General features: G+C 38.7%; 1 protein-coding gene across 1 annotated transcript in view; it reads left to right on the top strand.

The window, feature by feature from the left end:
• Positions 1-9,207, top strand: part of ambra1a (autophagy/beclin-1 regulator 1a) — an 81,521-nt gene extending 72,314 nt beyond the window's left edge. Inside the window, exons 18-19 of the mRNA XM_016530739.1 lie at positions 7,476-7,607; positions 8,564-9,207. Coding sequence (XP_016386225.1) covers positions 7,476-7,607; positions 8,564-9,141 — 710 coding nt within the window. The 3' untranslated portion in view covers positions 9,142-9,207. The remainder of the gene's footprint in view (positions 1-7,475; positions 7,608-8,563) is intronic.
• The last annotated feature ends 8,259 nt before the right edge of the window (positions 9,208-17,466 follow it).

Below are 17,466 nucleotides of genomic sequence, written 5' to 3'. Positions count from 1 at the left end.
GTTTTCATTTTTTTAGTACCGACTTGGTACCGAAATACCGGGTCTTTTGACAACACTAATGCAGAGGCAAGATGAAAAGAAAAAATACCATCTAAACTTTTCTAAAGACAGTATAGTTCCCCTCAGACATGGATTCATATAAACTCCTCCACCTAAATGAATCGCGATTTGTTTAGCATCTCAACCGATTTGAATCGTCACATATTTGAATCGATTTTCAACCGGCTCGCGGTTAGTCGTTACATCCCTACAGCTGACATTTGTATTTTTAGACCGTTGGGCTGTTTGAATGTGCAGTTTTATTTATAAACATGGTTAGCAGTCAGAGCCGCTGCTGTAATGATATGTCTGATATAATGCCTGGTGGGAGCTCAGCTTCAGAAGAGTCAGATCAGTGTGTGCAACATTTAGCAGCACATAATTAACAATTAACTTCTTTCCATAGCTATAGATTGTAAATGTAAATCTGACCATCTGTCTGACGTTTCCAGTCAAGTTGTATTTATTTGTCCATTGCACAGCTTACATAAGTTTTACTGGCATGGAAATGCATAAGATGAGCCTCAGTGTGTAGAGATTTGCACAGTACAGTAATATAGTAACTGTTATATATAATATTGCAAAAAAGTTACAAAGTGCTAGAGAGTAACAGTATTAGAATACTGTAGAGAAGACAGGTAGTGTTGGTGACTGTCTGCCAGGTGACACTGTCAAAAACAGATTGTGTGAGGGTTGTGTATGGTTTTAAATGTACAGTAGAAAACTTCTGGTTTTGTCTTTTTCTCCTCACTCTCTTTGTTAGTCCAGGTCAATTCAGTTTAAAGGGATTTTGGATTTGTCTGTGCATGTTTTTTTTACTCATAGATTTTGTTACCATTGCCATGCATTATACGACTGATAGACTGCAACGGTTAAAGTTAAAAATCATCAAATGTGTTCTACTGAAGAAACAAAGTCACCTACATCTTGGATGCCCTGTGGGTAAGCAGATAAACATTAAATTTTCATTCTTGGGTGAACTATCCCTTTAATGCCATGAGCGGTACTGTAATTCCTGGTTGCGCAGCACAGGTATAAACACTTGTAAAGCTCTGTCAGAAAAAGAAATTGTATGAGTGCAGATAACACATTTTTTTGAGACTTATGTTTCAGCTCAGGACATCATAAAGTTGACATTTCGCTTTAACTTACATAGAATTACAGGTTAGCAGTTTTAAAGTTTATAAGCTGTAGCTTGGAAAGTTGTAGTAGTGGGAATAGTTTCGAAGTAACTGTGTTAATTCAGTTGGATAAAATGATTAAAAGCGGGAGGAAAGAGGAGGGATAGGGATGAGCTATCAGTACACCAAGCACATGCGGCCCTAGCCGGTACTGCCTGAAGCGTCCTCTAAATTGATTGGCTCTAGCTTTAGAAAGTGTCAAATGAATGTACTTCTATGGAAAATTGAGCATTAAAAAAGGGCAAGAATAGAAACAGAAGAACGAGCACCTCTTTCTTGTTTGATTTCAAAGCTGAACCCTGTTAAGTGTAGTGATATTTAGGCAGTAGAGTTTTTAAAACAGTGGATGAATAGAAATATAATGGTGGAACAGGAAGGAGACTGTGAAGTCCCAGAGTTCAAGCACAGCCTGAAGCTGTGTGAAGTTTGGTGGTTTTAACAAATCTTGGAAAGCTTTTGACCTCTGAAGGAATGAATCTCTAAGACTTTTTCAAAAGTCCTTTGTTTAGTCTTGTGTATCTACACTTTTGACTAAAATAGAAGAAAATACAGTTCTGCTTTTTTAAATTCTTCTCAAAAGTCTCTTTCAAAGATTTGATGTCTAATAACCTGGCAAGCTTTGGCAAAACCAGTCATTATTTCATCCTCAGAAGCAGTTCTGTGTCAGCTTGTTCCTTGTAAACAAGATTTGGTTTCTTTGCGAACTGATTAAAATGAACCTGTGTGCTCTTTACTCCTAGATGTTATTTTAGACTAGGTTAGAGATTGCAAGAAAAAATGCTTTCCAGTTTATTGTAGAATATCAGATGGACCGTGATGGAGATTTACCGCTGATTACAGAACCGGCTTTCTGACAAGATGCGCGTTAAATATCACATGCGATTTATCGTGCAGCCCTAGTTTAAATATATACATTTTTCTTTTCACATCAATTGATTTGCATGTAACCTGTCCATTATACATATAGCAGCAGGTTTCATGGCTGTGCGTGTTTTGTTTTGTGGCGTATGATTGAGGTCAGATGTGCTGCGTCTTCGCCTGCAGCACCTGTGTGTTTACGTCTCTGAGGTACTACAGGTGCCAAGAACTTGATGACTCAAAGTTTTAGGGTAGAGAAGTTCACTTCTGAGTGTCTCACCTCAAGGAAAGCCATCTTCCCACACAAACAGTGCACACTCCCTGCAGTGAGATCTGTGGGCGAAGGTTAAGTTCAGTATCGTTTTAAACGGCTGTCAGTGAATAAGTTTAGGGTTAGCATTAGCATCCTCTCTGTGCATTTTATGTAATGAATATGAGGAAAGCGCATGTTATATTTACTCGAGTTATACTAAGAAACACAAAAGAGATGCTCAGACGTTGTCTCTCTCAATCCCTCCCCCACTCTCTTTTCTAGCTCTGTCTGTTGTGAGCGCTGTATTCATTGTTACATGTTATCCTCAGGTTGTTTATCTTATCAAGTCTTTGTTACGAAATATGCTTTTTGGAATGAACAACCTCAAGAAGTCCATTAAAAGATGTTTAGTTCATGTTCTGGGAATGTTTCTTTGCATTCTAGTGATGTGATCTCAGTCCTCCTCCTCTCTCTTCATTTCCTTGAGTAGACTAATGGTAGATCATGCTCCACCTGAACCTGAGTTTTCTGCACCTGTCCTTTTGTTCTGAGAGGCTAAAGCTGTTGATATCTTTGGTGTCATAAATACATGGATCATAAAAAGGCATAGCGGCATGCAGTGTGAAAATAAGTGATATGGGAGGCAATTACTGATGATATGGAAATGTTTTCCTACACTACCACTCAAAAGTTTTGGGGTCAGTAAGATTTTTTTTAAATGTTTTTGGAAGTAGACCAATGCTCACCAAGGCTGAATTTATTTGAATTTATTTGGTCAAAAATACAAAAGTACAAACAGTAATAGTGTGAAATATTATTGTAAAATAATTTAGATATTTTAATATATTTTAGAATTTTTAAATATTTAAAAATATAATTTATTCCTGTGTTGGCAAAGCTGAATTTTCTGCAGCCATGATCCTTCCTATAATTCTAATACGCTGATTTGCTCAAAGAAACATCTAAGAAAATTCCTTTTATTATCAGTGTTGAAGCAGGTGTGCTACTTAATATTTTTGTGACATTTTTGTAATGAAATAGAAATGTAATGACATTGAAATGTGTTGTAGCATTATAAATGTCACTTTTGATCAATTTCTAATGCATCTTTGCTGAATTAAAGTACTCATTTCTTACTGACCCCAAACTGTAATGTACAGTAATGTATATATAGATCTCTTATGGACCTACATAGAGCCGTAATCATTGCAATCAATTTAATTTTCTGTCATTTTTTTAGTGCTTAAAGTCCACCACTGTTATTATCATAATGTTGTGGTATGTTTAATATATCTGGCCGTCACACTATTGTACTTTCATCATTCTAATGTCTAATTCAAATTTTTCATAAAAGGTGTACTCAGTAATGTTTCTAATAAAACATTTTACACAAAACTATGAATAGCTCTTTTGAATAAAACTGGTAAACCAATCTAAATAGGGGTGGACAAGTAAAATGTCCAAACAGGCAGTTTCTGCTAGAGCAATGATACAAACTGCAGAGATTAGTTGTTCTCACGCCACAAGAGGACCTCAAGGTCCAGTTTATTAATGTGCATATTATAATACACAGAAAAAAAACTATTTATAAAAATGACAGAGGACTAACAAACTTCCAATAAACATGGCAAGTCCAAGACCACTGTGACATGCAGTATTAGGAATGGTGAAACAAACACGTACTGAGTGCACTTATCAATGCAAATCATTGTTGTCTTTTGCATTAAAGCAAATGTGTTGTCAGCTGGGTTGTGTTGTCCAAAACATGTGAATGACCAAAGCGTTTAAGTATGCAAACTTTTTCAGATTTCTGGTGCAGTATGGGGGCCTATTTGGGTTTAAGTCCTTCTGAACATTATAATGGGAGAGTTTAGTCTTATACCACACACACACACACACACACCTGTAGGTGTGAAAAGTGTTTTGACTGGAACTGACTTCGGTGACCACAGACATTTGTGTAGTGTGAAAAGAACAGTAATCTGATGACGTTGTGTAGTGTATGGACACCATTAGCAATATCCTACTGAATAAGACTGTTCAGTTTTTTATGTGAAGTCATTGTGATTTTTTGGGTCAGTTGGGGGTGTTGGGATTTGGCATTAAAATTTTTCTCACCACCAAATTCCTCATCATACTTCAGTGGTCAAAGATTAGACAGACAGACAGACGGTGGCCAGTCTCATTATCTGACTTCATGATGCTTAGACACCTTAACTCGTCTTTATAGAGGAATCAGCTTCAGCTGTCATAGGCAGAATACAAGCCAAAGGTCAGGAGAGTTTTCATAATCTCTCCTTCTCCCTCTTTTCTTTCAGTGTCCTATCACCTTTTTAATATGCATGCATATCTATATATGTATGTGTTTACTATAGAAAACAGCCAATTTCCATGTGTTTGAATAGCTAGTGTTGCTGATATCCAGTGACTCATGCACCTTTAAGGGGATTTACTGTACAGTCTGTCAAAACATTCATGTGAAGCACTGTGGTCTCAGAAGAGTAAATCCTCACATTTCCATTCTGACATTGATGGGCCTTTTGTCTGATACTGAAAGCTTGTTTGTGAGAGGAGTGTGCAGTATAAGTGGTGTTCGTGTTGCAAACTGACCAACAGGAAAGCTGTATGTGAGAATGTTCCTATTACTTCTTAAAGAACACAGATGATTCTTTCTTTCTTTCTACCTCTTACTCATTCAACACTCACCCACACCCTCCCGCTCACTATTTTGGAGGCACAACAGACGTTAGGTATTTGATAAATAATTAATATATAGCTCAAAGACAGTCTTCGCTCCACAGCAAAATGTATTCCTTGCAGAAGCCTGTGGGTGCAGTCATTGCAGAGAGATGACTTTTTCATTGTTCAGACAGCACAAACCCCATGAGGAGATGCTCCACAAGGAGACATTTAATTGTCTCACACGTGGACTGATATTGGCATGGTCATTAGCTGTATATGAACAAAAATGCTGATGTGATAATAGTGCTGCACACAGGGTGCCATTGGCTCAGTCACAGGACTGTGACAGAGTCCCCTGAATGACATCAGTGTAAATGAATGGGCCGGATCTCACTGTTCTTTGGTTTTAAAGAAATATTTGTTTCCCAAGCGACTGTCCATAAACTGCCTGTGACAAATAAAATTATTAGTAATATGTGTTAAAAAAAAAAGAAAAAAGAAAAAGAAATTCCCTGGCAAAAAGTGACCATAAGCATCAACCCTAAAACACAATGGAATGCCCAATTCAAAATGTAAAAAATCACAATATTTACAAGATACATTGGAACATATGTTTACAGACTTTTTCTCTTAGGGTGTTTGGAAAATATTTGCCTACACTATGTTTTTACCCATAACTAGAGTAATGTTAGATGTATAAACCTAAAGAGAAGCATACGACTATGGCTATCGATAGAATACAATATACAGTATATAGGTATACTAGTTAGGGATATGCTCACCAAATGCTCACTAGTCTCTTATGCTCACCAAACCTGTATTTTCAGAAATACACTGAATATTATTGCAATTCAAAAGAACCGTTTTCTTTTTAATAATTTTAAAATGTTATTTCAGCATATTTAGTGTTGAGAACCATTTATTATTACCAATATTGAACAACAGTTGCACTGCTTTATGTTTTTGTGGAAACAGGATTCTTTGATCATAGGACGTTTAAAAAGAACAGCATTTATTTGATATAGAAATCTTTTTAACATTATAAATGTTTACTGTAACTTTTAATCAAATTAACACATCATTGCTGAATAAAAGTATTATTTTTTCTTCTTTTTCTTCAAAAAAAGTCTGACCGCAAACTTTTAAGCAGTAGTGTAGATTAAAACAGCAAAATTAAATGTTAACTTATTTATTTTATATTTTTTACACAATTTTTCTCTGAAATTGTCTAACTAGCTCCCTTGCAGCCTCCTAGTTTGAAACCCCTGTATTAGCAAACAGAAATCATTTTCAAATATTCTTTTATAAAGGAAATGTCGTGTCTTCCTTTGTTTTGCATTTTGTGCTCAGCATGTGTTAAAGCCGTGTGGTGATGGCAAACAAGGACCAACTGGCATTAGTGGCCTCCCACTGGCCTTAGTCACTAGTGATCCAAGAGAATTGGGTTGTGTTGGGTCCAGATGGCAGAGGTGATGTGCAGGTTCTGTAATCTTGGAGAGCTGTTGTCCAGGGAGGGATGAACTCACATGAGGCAGCGTGAGCATAGTGTGTGCAATTGGAGGCATTTTACAGGAAGCACAATGAGCCTTCATATTGGAAATTAGAGACCTTAACCATGAGTGCAGTTTGGTAAAAAAGAGGCAATTCTGTCACATTAAAGACACAATAAAACAGGAAGTTCAGCCTGCCAGCCGAGATGAGCTTAAATAGCAGAAGGTATTTGTTACAGCAAGTCCATTAGTGTAACCGCTTTGATGGACTGAATTACGAATTATAAAATGATTTTCGTTCTTTTAACATGGAATCTATGTTTTACAGATAAGCACATGTGGCATGGCTGCTCTTTCACTTACTTTATTTCCTATAGTTGATGTAACTTTTGCTCCAGGTATCAGAAAATACTGGGAAAATACCCCCATACTGAGATAAAGATAATTCATCTCCATTATTCATGACTGATGATGTTTTGTTCTGTGCCTCTAGTTGTCAAATATCTATTTTTCGACTTGTTCATCCGATAACTACATTTGGATTGTTTATGGATTTTCAGTTAGATGGGAAAATGTAAATGTAAAACATAAGCAAGTGATACAGAAAGAAGTAATAATAAAAGGACTGTCAAATATTGTACTTGCACTTCATTTTGTGGCAGTGTGAGAATGAAGACCCAGTACAAATATAATGCAACTTTTACAAGCATTCAGAGTTTGAAGAAAGCGATCCAATATTAGTTTAGTCATAACAATGCCATTCTTCACAAAAATATGAATACAAAAATTATGAGTGTTATTTACCCACATGCTCAAACAATGTTTCTTTTTACTTTATCTTTTTGCCACTAACCTGTGCTAGTTTTATAATATTTTTGCTTGTTTTTCTTCATCCCAATGGCTTATGTTGAAAATCAACTGGGGTGCTTTAAAAACAAATGGTAAAATGCTGAAATTATCATTCTTTATCAGCCGCAGACACCTTGGATTTAGAAATTCTTCCAGAGGATTCTGGGTCTGAGGTGGTACCAGAGACGCCCCCCCACAGTCGACCTCAGGAAGACGAAGGGTCAGATCTCACTGAACCCAGCACAGACAGCACAGGTAACCAACACTTAAGTCACACTGATAAACAGAAAGTAACTATGTAATATTGATTTTGGTCATGGAACGGTTGTCAACCAGTCAGGAGTCAGGATTAGGTTTAAGGCCACAGTTATAAACTTGAGGAACACTCTTATCAGCATACAGTATCATTACCCTCTGACTGTAGGGTTGGTTTATGGTTAGGTTAGATTTTGGGTTAGGGCTACTATTAGTAGAAAAGTAGTGTCTTTACACAGTGAGTGTGCAGTGTAATTGTGCAGCACGAGTGCAATCAGAGCGACAAATGAATGGTTTGCAATCAGCTGTCTCCTCAAAAGAGACCGTTTGCAAACAGCAGAAAGCCACCTTCATGCGACACACATAGACACAAGTGTTGTTCACTCTGCTGCGCATAATAGCTCTAAATAAAATAATATATATACACGAATGAAGAATTCGTATATACATATATACAATGAATGAACAAATGAAGAATTTTAACTATCAGTGCGTGAATTAAAACCGAAGCTTGAAAGGGTTGTTGATGCTGATGCAAACATCTGAAACACACTCTCATATTCACACTAACTGTACTTGATTCAAAGTGCCTAAACACTAGATGAGGATCAAAGAATTGAGTTTGCAGAAACAGCTGATGAATAATTTAGAGTCAATTGTGGCGCTTTTAATTGCTAAATTAGGTCCATACAACATGTGTCCAGGCTGTAAACCTGCACTGTAACAGCAGTTTGAAAGCCATTTGATGTGTGTAAATCTCCTCTGACACTGCCAAGACATAAATCTCCCACTAACAGCTGCAACTCTTCATGTTTTGTAAGCTCTCAATTTCACTTTTTCTCCTAAAGGCCAGCCAGCCTTATTACTTTGTTTCTCCCTACTAAAGTTTATTGATCCCTGTTTACCCTGCACTCTGGTATTTCTTGAAGAACTCAAGTTTTCCCTCTCTCTCTTAGGTCAGGCTGAGTATGTTTCTCATATCCGAAGGCTAATGGCTGAGGGAGGGATGACAGCGGTTGTCCAGCGTGAGCAGAGCACCACAATGGCTTCCATGGGCAGCTTTGGCAACAACATCATCGTCAGCCACCGAATCCACCGTGGCTCCCAGACAGGAGCGGGTGCACAAAGCCATACTGGTTTGAGCCCCACCCCTGGGCCCTCCTCTACTGCCCCTCAGACTTTGGCTGGAGCTGCAGGTTCGTACTCCCGCGTCCTCTCCAGCACGCTGGGGCTTCATACCGACACCACTCAGGGCACCTCTACAGACATAGACCTAACGCCCCTCGTAGAACAGGAAAGACTTCACACGTCCCTCCTTTCACAGGAGTTTTCACCTGTTTTCTCATCTGCTCCAGACACAAATGGACCTTCCGCTTCCATGCAAACAGACAATGTCTTGGAGGGGGAGGAGCTCCAAGACTTTGCATCCCTCCCTCCGTCTTTACTCTCATCCTCACCCTCTCTTTCTCCAGTGAATAACAGTAACTACAGCAACAGCGATAGTAGTTATCACGGAGACCAATATAGGCGGTAAAACCGGCGGAGTTTGGAGAGGAAACCAACAATTTGAAACCAACCGAGAAGAGAAAAGACCACACAACAGAAACTTCCGGAAATATTTGCGCTCGACCCATGTGTTCCTCTCTCTTCTCGCCATCAGCATTCATATGTCACATCTGCTCTGACACGGTCTAGTGAATAATGAAAGGACAAAAAAGTAGTAGTTTCCTGCTCAGCTTAAACTCTGCAATGAATTCAGACCATTCCATGTTGTACGTTAATCAGCCTTGCTGAAGTTTCCAGTGGGGGTCTTTGACTGCCTGTTGTCCATCATGATCAAAGTGTAGATCCACGTACAGAGTAAGGAGTGTGAATAGCAGAGAGACAGAGCATCGCTTTGCAATCAGTCTTTAGTCTGTTGAGGAACATTTGTTCAACTAAACGCTTTGTTCCTCTACATCCTCTTTCAAATAAAACATTTTGGATTCCAGTTGGGAGCTGCTGCTTTGAGCAGAAAGGTAAAAATTTCCTTGGACAGGCCAGTAGTCCAAAAAGATTCAAAACTTGTCACATTCTGCACAACTTAATTATATTACTGTTGGTTAGTTTATTGAGTCATTGCTGTTTTAGATGATGACTGGTGCGTTTTAGTTCAGGTTTTTAAGAAGTTGAAAAGACCACACCCTTTTTTTAGGCCTTTGGAAAGAAGGTAAGAAAGAAGACAGAGGTGTACACAAGTTTTATATTTTGTACTGTATAGTTTAATTCTGTGGCATTAAGCGGTGAAAAAAAGAAAATAATTTTCTGTCATCATTTACTCACCCTCATGTTGTTCCAAACTTGTATGACTTTCTTCTGTGAAACACAAAATAAGGAATTCTGAGAAGTTTTTTTGTGCAAGTGGTCATGTTTGATTACCAAAATTCAAATATTTTCTTTCATGTTTCGCAGAAGAAAGAAAGTCATACAGGTTTGGAATGACATGAAAGTCAGTAAATGATGACAGAATTTTTATTTTAGTGTGAACTATCCCTTTAAGTTGTGATGTTTGTCTGCATCCTCATCATCAACTGTCTTCCGTGTGGCCAAGTCAGTCTCCTTTGCACTCGTTTTTACCACAGAAACACTTCAAGTATAATGCTTTCCCCCGAATGAAAAACAGAAAAATGGCTTCTTAAAAAGGGTCTCCCCTTCCCTGTTTACAGTAAAGTGCTTCTCAACAGTTGTGATAAACGTCACACTCAGAGCCTCAGCAGGGAAGCGGTGAAGTCTGACAGGTGTGTGTATGTGAGAGAGATGCTATCCCAGTTCTGTCAGCTACTGTAGATTTTCAAAGCCTATTGAAAGTTAGGCAGGCACCTGACAACAATTCTGTTGCATCCTTCCTTTTTATTTCTAATGTAGCACTCTGTTTCCTATCTGCTTTCTCAGAAAACATTTCTGAGGTGTGTGTGTTCAGAGAGCTTGTCCGTTGAACCTCAAATCCTGCCACTGGCACTGTTGTTATGCCGTTTGAATTTCAGAATTTGCAGCACGTTTTGACTTCAGCTTGTCCACAAACCACTAAATCGCCAATCACAATGTCTAATCTGCTTAAGTGTACCTTATGTTGAGACATGACCTTAGGGAGTGTCTTCATGATGGGTGTTTAAGTGTCAAAACGCTGGCCAGTGGTCTGGTACACAGTGCTACAGTACTCAGTGTTTGTGACTCAATGTTTATTTGAGATTTTTTTTTTTATTCACAGGCTTAATGCATTATGTTCTGCATTAATATGGAGAGGCTCTCTCTGCTTCTTTTGGCAAACCACTTTATCCTGAAAATGAATGTCTGGCGGTATCTCCTGAATCAAGTCTGAGCACAACCCGCAGCTTTGGTAAACAGTGTAACCTCTGCTTTAGCTCAGCTCACTGGCCTCCTACTGTAAAAACATCATTTTAGTTCTCTTTCTGCACCTGAAAAAAAAATTACAGCAGCAGCTCTTCTGATGGATTATGTACTTAACATTAAGAAGTGACTATTTTTTGTCCTTTCTTTGTTTGTTTTTTAGAAAACCATGTTATTAATTTTTTTCTTTTAAAGAAAAAAAGGCGATAATACATTGATCTGCATTCTGGGAAACAGTCCTCTATGTGATTTAAATGTAATAAAATTATAACAGACAAGCCGTGTTTGTTTGTGTGTAGACATCGAGGAGGATTGAAATGCTCATCTGCTAATTTTTTTGTTTTGTTTTCTAATTGTATTTTTATTATGGTCCTTTTTTGTTGTTGCAGATGACCAGGATAAGAGCTGTCTCACATCCTCCTACAGTTTTGACTGATTCTGCTGCACCGATTGATTCTTTAAACTGAAGTCGAGGTCCAGATGTTATTAGCAGTGTTGCCAAGTCCGAGGTTTTCCCGTGGAATTGGGCTACTTTAACACTGTTGCCGCGGGTTGAAGCGACTCCAATAACATGATATTTATCCCATGGAATGCGAATTTTAGCAGGGGAGAGCATCGCTTTGCAATCAGTCTTTAGTCTGTTGAGGAACATTTGTTCAACTAAACGCTTTGTTCCTCTACATCCTCTTTCAAATAAAACATTTTGGATTCCAGTTGGGAGCTGCTGCTTTGAGCAGAAAGGTAAAAATTTCCTTGGACAGGCCAGTAGTCCAAAAAGATTCAAAACTTGTCACATTCTGCACAACTTAATTATATTACTGTTGGTTAGTTTATTGAGTCATTGCTGTTTTAGATGATGACTGGTGCGTTTTAGTTCAGGTTTTTAAGAAGTTGAAAAGACCACACCCTTTTTTTAGGCCTTTGGAAAGAAGGTAAGAAAGAAGACAGAGGTGTACACAAGTTTTATATTTTGTACTGTATAGTTTAATTCTGTGGCATTAAGCGGTGAAAAAAAGAAAATAATTTTCTGTCATCATTTACTCACCCTCATGTTGTTCCAAACTTGTATGACTTTCTTCTGTGAAACACAAAATAAGGAATTCTGAGAAGTTTTTTTGTGCAAGTGGTCATGTTTGATTACCAAAATTCAAATATTTTCTTTCATGTTTCGCAGAAGAAAGAAAGTCATACAGGTTTGGAATGACATGAAAGTCAGTAAATGATGACAGAATTTTTATTTTAGTGTGAACTATCCCTTTAAGTTGTGATGTTTGTCTGCATCCTCATCATCAACTGTCTTCCGTGTGGCCAAGTCAGTCTCCTTTGCACTCGTTTTTACCACAGAAACACTTCAAGTATAATGCTTTCCCCCGAATGAAAAACAGAAAAATGGCTTCTTAAAAAGGGTCTCCCCTTCCCTGTTTACAGTAAAGTGCTTCTCAACAGTTGTGATAAACGTCACACTCAGAGCCTCAGCAGGGAAGCGGTGAAGTCTGACAGGTGTGTGTATGTGAGAGAGATGCTATCCCAGTTCTGTCAGCTACTGTAGATTTTCAAAGCCTATTGAAAGTTAGGCAGGCACCTGACAACAATTCTGTTGCATCCTTCCTTTTTATTTCTAATGTAGCACTCTGTTTCCTATCTGCTTTCTCAGAAAACATTTCTGAGGTGTGTGTGTTCAGAGAGCTTGTCCGTTGAACCTCAAATCCTGCCACTGGCACTGTTGTTATGCCGTTTGAATTTCAGAATTTGCAGCACGTTTTGACTTCAGCTTGTCCACAAACCACTAAATCGCCAATCACAATGTCTAATCTGCTTAAGTGTACCTTATGTTGAGACATGACCTTAGGGAGTGTCTTCATGATGGGTGTTTAAGTGTCAAAACGCTGGCCAGTGGTCTGGTACACAGTGCTACAGTACTCAGTGTTTGTGACTCAATGTTTATTTGAGATTTTTTTTTTTATTCACAGGCTTAATGCATTATGTTCTGCATTAATATGGAGAGGCTCTCTCTGCTTCTTTTGGCAAACCACTTTATCCTGAAAATGAATGTCTGGCGGTATCTCCTGAATCAAGTCTGAGCACAACCCGCAGCTTTGGTAAACAGTGTAACCTCTGCTTTAGCTCAGCTCACTGGCCTCCTACTGTAAAAACATCATTTTAGTTCTCTTTCTGCACCTGAAAAAAAAATTACAGCAGCAGCTCTTCTGATGGATTATGTACTTAACATTAAGAAGTGACTATTTTTTGTCCTTTCTTTGTTTGTTTTTTAGAAAACCATGTTATTAATTTTTTTCTTTTAAAGAAAAAAAGGCGATAATACATTGATCTGCATTCTGGGAAACAGTCCTCTATGTGATTTAAATGTAATAAAATTATAACAGACAAGCCGTGTTTGTTTGTGTGTAGACATCGAGGAGGATTGAAATGCTCATCTGCTAATTTTTTTGTTTTGTTTTCTAATTGTATTTTTATTATGGTCCTTTTTTGTTGTTGCAGATGACCAGGATAAGAGCTGTCTCACATCCTCCTACAGTTTTGACTGATTCTGCTGCACCGATTGATTCTTTAAACTGAAGTCGAGGTCCAGATGTTATTAGCAGTGTTGCCAAGTCCGAGGTTTTCCCGTGGAATTGGGCTACTTTAACACTGTTGCCGCGGGTTGAAGCGACTCCAATAACATGATATTTATCCCATGGAATGCGAATTTTAGCAGGGGAACCCTGCCAAAAAAACGTGTATTCTACCCCCCGGAACAAGTAGATATAACTGCAGACCGGAGATCTCCAAAATGGGGCGTGAACTCCAAAAGTGGGCAGAACCTCCAAAATGGGGCGGGGTCTCCTCGCGCAAAGACTTTCACCATTGGCTCTGGCTCCAGCCAACTGTTATTGACTTACATTGAGCGTCCCGGGGCTCAAAATTCGCAGGGTAGGAGGGGGTAGTGACGCTGGGTGTAACTAAAAAGGTGCCATTGTCCGGTGAGGTCCGGTTGGGGATTTACGGAACGATCTCATATCGCATAATCTTATTAACTGTTTATCTCCTGAACTGCATCTTTCTTTACCACGCTATTCAGCGCCAATCCCGCCGTGCAGTCAATTTCACTGGTTAAGGTTAGGGTCAGGTGTGGGGTAGGTTTAGGGGTTAGCATTTTTGTAGCATAATGTAGGAAATTAATGCTTTAATTGACACAACCAATAAAATCTTTAGAATCATCTGTGGGGCGGAGTTTACACTGAAGTGGATTGGGGGAAAAATTGCGCATGCGTGTCATGTGCCTGTCTGTCAATGGGAGGAAGCCACGCCCTATTTTGGAGCTCCCACCCCGTTTTGGAGTTCCCGCCCCCATTTGGAGATCTCCGGTCTGCAGTTATACCCTTCTCCCCCCGAACGCGATTTTTAACTGGGGACCCCCTCGAAACGCGATTGGGCTAGTTTTGAGTAGCGATTGGGCAGGATTTCTTGTGAAAACCTGGCAACCCTGGTTATTAGTTGTTAGATCCACCGTACTTAATTTATTATATACTGTATTATATTTATCTTACAGTATTATATACTGTAAGCTTGTTCAGTCAGACACTTAGCTACGTGTTAGCCTTGTTGCTCCTGAGCTGACTTCAGATCAGTGCTGACTGCTTTAGGATTATGCCTCTCACGTAAGTAGATTATATTCAGATGATTCCAGAACTGTGAGTGAGATGAAGATGAGATGGTGTTCACTGTGCAATGATGGAGAGGTGAACGTTGACTCTGGAAGACCATTTGATTAAAAAAAGCCTGTAAAAATGATCTGTCAGTATTCAAATTTTCAACCTGCAGAGCTTCTTCAAGCATGTGCTATTGGATTCTGAAGGTACAATGTAATTCAAGGTTGTTAATTGTTCATCTTCTCAGTGGAAATGGTTCGGAGAGATGAGGTGGATGGGAATGAGATGTGTATGAGCTGCAGCAAAAGCTGCATATATCAGGAAAGTCCTCACACTGATTAAATGGGATAAACAATTAAAAGTCTCTGTTCTGTGGGCCAGTCCTGTAATTAGGAGCGCACAGAGAGGTGACACCAGATGACATAACTGTTACAAATATCAGTTTCATGGCATAAAACACACACTTATGTATTATTTAAGGACACACGCCCAGAAACACTTCATCACGCTTGCATAAATGAAAGCAACAGCCAAACTAGCTAATATGAGGCTGTAGAAGCAACATGCAATAAGATATGTGAGAACTTTCTGTCCTTTAGGTTCCATTCAACTAAAACTGTGGTGGCTAATTGCTGGTGTAGATTCAAGACAGCAGAGGGCTCATTAAAAGAGAAAGACTCCTGAGAGGATGGAGCGAGAAAGGGCTGTTGCCTTACAGCATTCTGCTGCACACATACATACCAAGAGGTCCAGGTTTGGCAGGTTCGACTGAGGCAGTTAGCCCCTGCTGGTAGATGCTGTAACTACACCATTCTGGTGCCAAAACACATATTTCGCAGCTGATAATAACTTTTCACAAGCAGCACTGTATTCAGACTAAATTTATATTTTAAATTATTTTATTTGCTTCATTTTAAAAGCAAGATGTGAATTATAGATAGATGGAAGGATGGATGGATAGATAGAAGCATGGTTTCCACAAATATATTAAGTAGAACTAGTGTTTTCATTGCTGATAACAAGAAATATTTATTGCACACCAAATCAGTATATTAGAATGAATTCTGAAGGATCATGTGGCACTGAAGACTTGCTGAAAATTAAGCTTTGCCATGACAGGAATAAATTACATTTTAAAATAGAAAACTGTTATTTTAAGTGGTAATACATTTTACATTATTACTTGATTAAATAAATGCTTGGTGAGAATAAGAGACTTTTTTCATCAAAAAATCTTAAGTAAAAGCCACCCTAACCCCTTTTTTTTTCTTTATAGCCAAGCAAGTTCCATTGAAGCAATTGCTATTGAAATAGCTTTCTTCAGGTATTATAGACCTCCTTGATATAAAGACTTTGGCTGGCTAATCAGTGTCATCCTGACAGATATGGAGAGTTTTAATGCAGCACAGAGAAATCCATTCCTGCCATGTGAAATGATGCCGATTGCTGTTCCCCGCAGACTGAGCTATGACAGAACGTCCCTGAAGGGCTGGGAGCCACAGCAGCGTTCACTGTTTATATTGAGAAAGCGATTATACACTTTTTCCAAGGCTCTGAAAAATTCCACCTGTCTAGCAGGAAATTTGTTCGCCATTGGCCTAGTGTGTCTTATTTTCAACTTTGCTGACTCTGTTTTTCTTGTGAGTCTCTCGTCTCAAATATCAGTATCGATGCTGTGAATGAGTAAAGAGGGCTGGGATTGCAGCGAGGAAATCATAACTCACTGCATGTTAACCTGTGAGGTTGACAGCAGCAGGCACAGACCATGTGTGATCAGAGTCCTCCCTATAAAGCTGATCTCAGTCATTTTGTGTAGAAACAAAGCACTGATACTGACATGATTACAGGCCCTGCTGAGCATTATCATCACCTACACTAACTCTGCTCTCGCTCTCCAGAACTGCTGTTGCATAAAGTGCTCCGCACAGAGGCTCTGAGAGAGCTGCATCGAAGTGTAAGTGGGCACTGCATGTGTGTGTGGTGGCATTTTTCTGAGCGCTCAAGTGCACACATGCATAGCTAGGATTTGTGAGAGAGTAGATTTAATGATGGGTGTTTTCTGAGAGAGAAAGGCAGTTATGCAAAGCCCCCCTTAATTGTATAATGTGGCAGATAAACAGAGTGGGCTGAGGTTAATGGGGATGACTACAGCAAAACATGCTACTAATGATCCGGCCCATTTACTATTGTTAAAAACCCATCGGCACAGCGTGTAGCCATTATGTATGTAATTACATAGCTATCACATGTTTCTCTAACAGATATGGCATGTTTTACATTTGTTTGTTTGTTTCTCTGCAATGTTGTGTGTGTGTGTTCACAGACTGGTTTTCCTAAACTGATCATTTTCCTGTGCTTCTCTGCTGCTGTCAGTTATAATTTGCAGTACATCCCCGTCTAATAAAGCTACTGAGACTGTACAGGAAATATCCATACAGCGTTTGCTCATACATTATGGTTGACTTATAAATATTGACATTGGCCACATTAGTTAATAGGACACATGACCCTGAAATTGGATGTAATCTGAACTCATAATCGTAATAGGCTTCACTGATTCTGCCCTATCATACACAATGGATGGTTATCTTTTTTGATCAACTTTTAATATTCATGAGTGTTTTTGTTGTATTTTTATGGCTTTTTAGAGCAAAGTAAACTTTTTTTAAATCAATTACATAACGAGTAGGTAGTAAGGTAGTAAACAAAACCGTACCTTAATAAAAAATATTATTCTGTAAAAGCTATAAAATATAACTTTCAAATTGGTGTGTGCCAGTGAGTAGCATATTATGAGCAGTATTGAATATACCTGTAAATAG

This window comes from Sinocyclocheilus rhinocerous, unplaced genomic scaffold, assembly GCF_001515625.1.
Source record: "Sinocyclocheilus rhinocerous isolate Xijiao unplaced genomic scaffold, SAMN03320098_v1.1 scaffold1115, whole genome shotgun sequence".
Classification (NCBI taxonomy): domain Eukaryota; kingdom Metazoa; phylum Chordata; class Actinopteri; order Cypriniformes; family Cyprinidae; genus Sinocyclocheilus; species Sinocyclocheilus rhinocerous.
This window is presented reverse-complemented; position numbering and strand designations above follow the sequence as displayed.